The sequence below is a fragment of the Hemitrygon akajei genome, chromosome 4 (genome assembly GCF_048418815.1).
Source record: "Hemitrygon akajei chromosome 4, sHemAka1.3, whole genome shotgun sequence".
Lineage (NCBI taxonomy): Eukaryota > Metazoa > Chordata > Chondrichthyes > Myliobatiformes > Dasyatidae > Hemitrygon > Hemitrygon akajei.
Genome location: NC_133127.1, coordinates 31,674,329 through 31,679,439, shown reverse-complemented (window position 1 = coordinate 31,679,439; position 5,111 = coordinate 31,674,329). Strand labels below are relative to the sequence as shown.

At 45.3% G+C, this 5,111-nt stretch overlaps 1 protein-coding gene across 1 annotated transcript; it reads left to right on the top strand.

Annotated features, from left to right (window-relative positions):
• Positions 1-1,042: 1,042 nt before the first annotated feature.
• Positions 1,043-4,904, top strand: nkx1.2lb (NK1 transcription factor related 2-like,b). Its single transcript, XM_073041836.1, has 2 exons — positions 1,043-1,496; positions 4,003-4,904. Exons 1-2 carry the CDS (start codon positions 1,043-1,045, stop codon positions 4,902-4,904), a joined length of 1,356 nt encoding a protein of 451 aa, XP_072897937.1.
• Positions 4,905-5,111: the final 207 nt, after the last annotated feature.

The following is a 5,111-nucleotide window of genomic DNA, read 5'->3' as shown; positions in this document are numbered from 1 at the left end:
CCTTGGTAATTACCCCTCCCTCCACCCTGCCGAAAGTTACGTCTGATTATCTGGCCGATTATTTCACAGAACTTTTAATTTCTGCTTTCCAAAGGATCATTGCCCGCGGTAATTAGGAAGGTCCTGTCCTTGTATGGGGTGTCAAGGATCTGACAGAGGGAGAGAGAAGAAAATCCAATTTTCGTGCCGGATTCCAAACGTACTTTTTGGCAGCTGAGTCAACGCTTGGTACTCAAAATTATTGAGGAAAATAGTTTCTAAATGCAGGAAAGTTAGGCCCTATATATCTAAACGTGACATTGTAATGCATCCGTTTAATCAGCATATTTACCATCACTTTTTAAATTAAAATTCAATATTCCATATAAACAAACGCTTTACCTTAAAAGCCCGAAAGTCATCCATTAAATCGAAGCTAACACTTCCATTAGTGAGCCGGTATTTATTGTCAAAAGCATCGTAATTTTAAATGGATTAACTTTAATTTCCAGTAACTACTCTTTATTTTTTTTAAAAAAGAAATCTCTATTCTAGCTCTTAGTCAGCGGGTGACGTGTTAAACAGAAGGATAGGTGTTTAGGAGAAAATAGCTCTTTGTTTGACCCCCCCCCCCCATCTCAATTATTTAAGGAAAGCGCCTCCCCTCCCAAATAAGGCTATTTAGATGGTTTCCAGATGAGTGGAAGCGCGCTGCAAAAGACCTGACAGCCAAGTATATCACAGGCAACATCATCCGTCTCTCTCTGTGATGTAGATTAGAGGCTATTAGGGGCAAGGGATTAATTTGTAGCCAATTACAAAACGTTGCTGAATATGAATGCATAAATAACATGCAGTCTGGCGTGTGTGTGGGGCAGAAATGTCTAGGGGGAGTCCTAGGGAGACAGTCAGGACCTTCTGAGGATCAGTAGCACTCTGTGGCTTCGCATTAACACCCTTGATCGACGCCAGGGGGTGAACCGGATTCAAAGATCTGGCTGGGTACATTGCAGATTTTTTTTTAAAAAAAGAAAAGACTATTAAACAGCTTTGCTGGGAAGTTATGAACGTGAATAGAGAAAGAGTTCAGCCAGCTGATATATCCTTACCATCAGCGGCGGTGGCAGATCCGATGTCTTGTACCATCCACACTGAAGCCATGGATGTGAGTGGGGAGCAAAGGCTCCCTGGTAATGATCTGGCTGCCTTCTCCTGCCCGGCCAGCCGGGAGAGACAGGGGGATACACAGGGCATCGCTGCCCAAGAGGCAGTGGTCGTGGCCCCAGCTCCTACCAGTAACAACAGGACCACCTCTTTCTCTGTCTTGGACATTCTGGATCCCAACAAGTTTAACAGCAGCAAGCGGCGGCAGTGCAGTATTCTGTACAGAGCCGGCAGCGAGTACACAGTGGCAGCGGCGGGGGAAAGGGCTGCGAACGCTTTTTGTGAAATTGCAGATCGGAAAACGATAAACGATAGCGGGTTGGACACATGCAAGAAGGCAGCTGATATCATCAGTAAGTATCGGCCACCGCGCGCTTTCTTGAAAGCCCCGCGCCCACAAGTCTTGGTGTAAGTTTGACGCGATGGTTAAAAATAAAGATGTTTGGGGCTAAACGCGATTAGGTAAATTAACACGGCGGAGTCGCGTGTGCTGATGATCCGCAAAGAACTATGAATGCAGTCCTTTAATAGGCAAAGAGCCTAAAGCGAAGGTAAGGTTAAACAGTCACGAAAGCAGGGTTCCACGCTACACCAGGTTTGTTAAGTACACAAGCAAACGGAAACCCCCCTTTTGGAAATATTTCAATGTTGATTTGTAAAGGTGTACGATTTCTCAATATTTTGTTTTGCAAGCCAGTGTTGTTAATATATCCGCTTGGAACACTCTCCATATGATTAGATTTAATTACTTTTGTACAATTTGATGCACCTTGTGTTCCATTCGGCTGGGCTCTTTTTTAAAGAGGTCGCTTGTTAGAAATAAAAAAAAAGGACTCGGTGCCGTTTAAAGGCGCTTTATCCAATCTTTCAAAGACATCTCTGGAGTTTATCCTTCATGCTTTGGGCGACAGATTCAATTTTCTCTCTCCCCTTCGGTTTTTAGGACGAATCAGACTAATTGTGACAAAACGCTGCTTATCTCTAGAAAAACAATTAAATTTCTTCGATTACATTTAAGGTAAAATGTGCTTAGGAGCGCTAAAGAGCTCTTATAATGGCGAAAATCGCCCCAGAGTGGCATGTTGGTCTGGAAGGATCGATATCCTATTATCGAATTCTGCATATCTCTTTCAAACAGCTTGCAAACACTCCTAAAACGTCTAAATTATAGGGTCAAAATTCGGATAATTACTCGATTAAAACGTATTACAGTTATTAGTGGCTGCCATTGATCGAGGATTGCTTTCGACCCGGACTCCAGATTGCAACCTGAACACGTCTTTCAAAAAAAAAGCCCTAACTTTCTTCCTTCTAATCTGGTGACATTCGAAGACACAAAGGCAGGGCGGTCATCAAACAACACTTTCCCCCGAAACTCGGGAGCAGCAAACTGTAAAAAAAAAGCGCAGTGCTGTCCAATTTGAGCCCAGTTATTTGAAGTCTCTCCTTATAGGACTCAGTGTGTCTGATCCGCCTAAAGTTTGAGGAAGTACAGTTATTGTTTAGATCAAATGAAGCATGTTACACACAGACTAACCAGGCGAACGGCAAATTAAAATAAGAATGCATTAGAAGGTCAAATTGTTAATTGCGGCCGCTCCCAGGGGGCCATTTCTATAATTCACATAACACACTGCACGTCGTCTACATTTGGATGTTGATTAAATGGTGGGAGAGGAATAGAGAAAAGCGTTACATCGCAGAGAACAAACCCTTCCTATGAACATATGCAATTTCTGTTGAAAGTGGTAAATGTTTTTTAAGTGCGTTATTATTTTCCCTAGTACATCTAATGGGGCTTTAATATGATTACAATTAATTTAAGTGTCTTGCAATTAGTTTCCGTAATAGACGGACTCCCCTTACAGACAGCAGTCCAATTTAATTAACGCAGCTTTATATCGTTCAGAGATTTACCCCTACCTCGCCCGATCTGCCACCAACAGTTCTGCAGTTTAGTAACTACATTTAAGTGACATTATAAAACTCGTGTTGACGAGTGTTTCACTTTGTAGTCCACAACACCCCTACTAAATAGTTCTAAATAATTACAATGTCAATAGCATTCAAACTATCTAACGCAAAAATAGATTATACCGTTAACAAAACAGAAAGTATACTAGAGTTATACTCGTGTAAATAATTCTCAGAAAGTCGATACGCGCTTTATTCAAACCGACTAGAATGCCAAATGCTATTGGGATAGAAAGGCAATGGTTATTCAGCGCGTCTTCACGAATGACAACAGGGATCGCTGAATTTGTCACCTGTTTACCCTGAGTGTTAATTTCTCACCTCGTCACTTTCCTGGATAAATCGCGGAAGGAGATAAGCCCCACAAAGAAGTCTGCTCATATGAAGTAATTATATATTTTCGTCCGGTATTCTGTCAATTGTGATAGAGGAACATTAATCCTGGAACTTCTTTTCCCAGTAATTCTAAGGGAACAAATTTCCCTGTTATCGAGACCTGGCGATAACTTGTTTCAATTCAGCAGAAAAGTTGCCAGTGAGTTAATTACGTGCAAGTATCGACTTGAAACACGGCGAAATGAGACAAATACGACACAACAACTGTATTAATCTGGTTTTAAGATCTGAGTGCAGATTACAGATTGGAGAGTAATGATTAAATGAATTGCAAAATCAAGTGCAATATGCTTATAACTTTTACTTTTTAATATACGTTGTAGTTTAGACGTGAATCTATGCGCGAATCGGTATTGGAAAAACGAAAAGAACCAAAATGTGAGATATAATTTTCTAATCATTTAGTCTTTGAAGACCTGTACAAAAATTGTTAGTATCTAATGATCTGTTTTATCTATTTATTCCCGCATCTATCACCATTCCACAAAGAAGATGGAGATTTCCTTGACAGTTACAAAGGTGAGCAACGTGAGAAAGATTTCTGCCGGACCTTAGAGCCAGAGCACGACAGCAACGAGACGTCGCGACAGGAGGACGCCGAGGAGTTGAGTGAAGACAGCGGGGCCGGCAGGAGAGCGGGAGGAGGCACTCTGGCCTCTCCAGGAGAGAGGATGTCCGGGGTCGAGGGAGAACAGGACGAGGAGGAGGAAGAGGAGGAGGAGGAGGAGGAGGAGGAGGAAAGTGCGACAGGGGGCCGCGAAAGCCTGAGCCCACGCAGTCCTCAGAGCCAGCAGCTGCAGCAGTGCCCGTCCCAGCCTCAGCAGCAGAGTCAGGCTCAGCAGCACAAGAGCAAAAGGAAACGCAGTGGCTCGGACGCTAAATCGGGCAAACCCCGGCGGGCCCGCACCGCCTTCACCTATGAGCAGTTGGTGGCGCTGGAGAACAAGTTCAAGTCGACCCGCTACCTGTCAGTGTGCGAGCGCCTGAACCTGGCGCTGTCCCTCAGTCTCACCGAGACCCAGGTCAAGATCTGGTTCCAGAACCGCAGGACCAAGTGGAAGAAGCAGAACCCCGGCGCGGACACTAGCGCTCCCACCGGGGGAGGAGGAGGTGCAGGGGGCGGAGGAGCAGGTGGCGGCGGTGCAGGGACAGGGGGAGGGGCGGGCTTGGGGGGACCGTCGGCGGGCCATCTGAGTGGCCTCAGCCCCATGAGCACTTCTTCGCCGGTGACCGGGCCACTTTCCATGCACTCGGCTTATTCAAACCCCGGCGGGCTAGTGTGCGCCGCGCAATTGCCCTTCCTGCCCTCGCCGGCAACCGTGCTATCCCCTTTTATGCTCAGCTCGCAGACTTACGGGGCTCCGGCTTTCTACGCACCTCACTTACAATGAAAAGATCAAAGGTGAGGAAGTTGAGTGTTTTGCGTGTGTGTGTGTGTGTGTGTGTGTGTGTGAAAGAGAGAGTGTGTGCGCGCCCGCGCGCACGCGTCAAGAACGTAGACCCACTTTGCCTCCCAGAGCCACATAAAACAAACCAATCAAAAGGGAAAAAAATCTCCTCCCTCTTGGGGAAAAAAGAAACAGATCGCCAACAAGATG

What these genes read in the sequence shown, in the direction of transcription:
- nkx1.2lb (XM_073041836.1), top strand. Translation starts at nt 1,043, where the DNA reads ATGAACGTGAATAGAGAAAGAGTTCAGCCAGCTGATATATCCTTACCA. An exon ending in GAAGGCAGCTGATATCATCA is followed by an intron (nt 1,497 to 4,002) that starts GTAAGTATCGGC and finishes CATTCCACAAAG; the next exon opens with AAGATGGAGATTTCCTTGAC.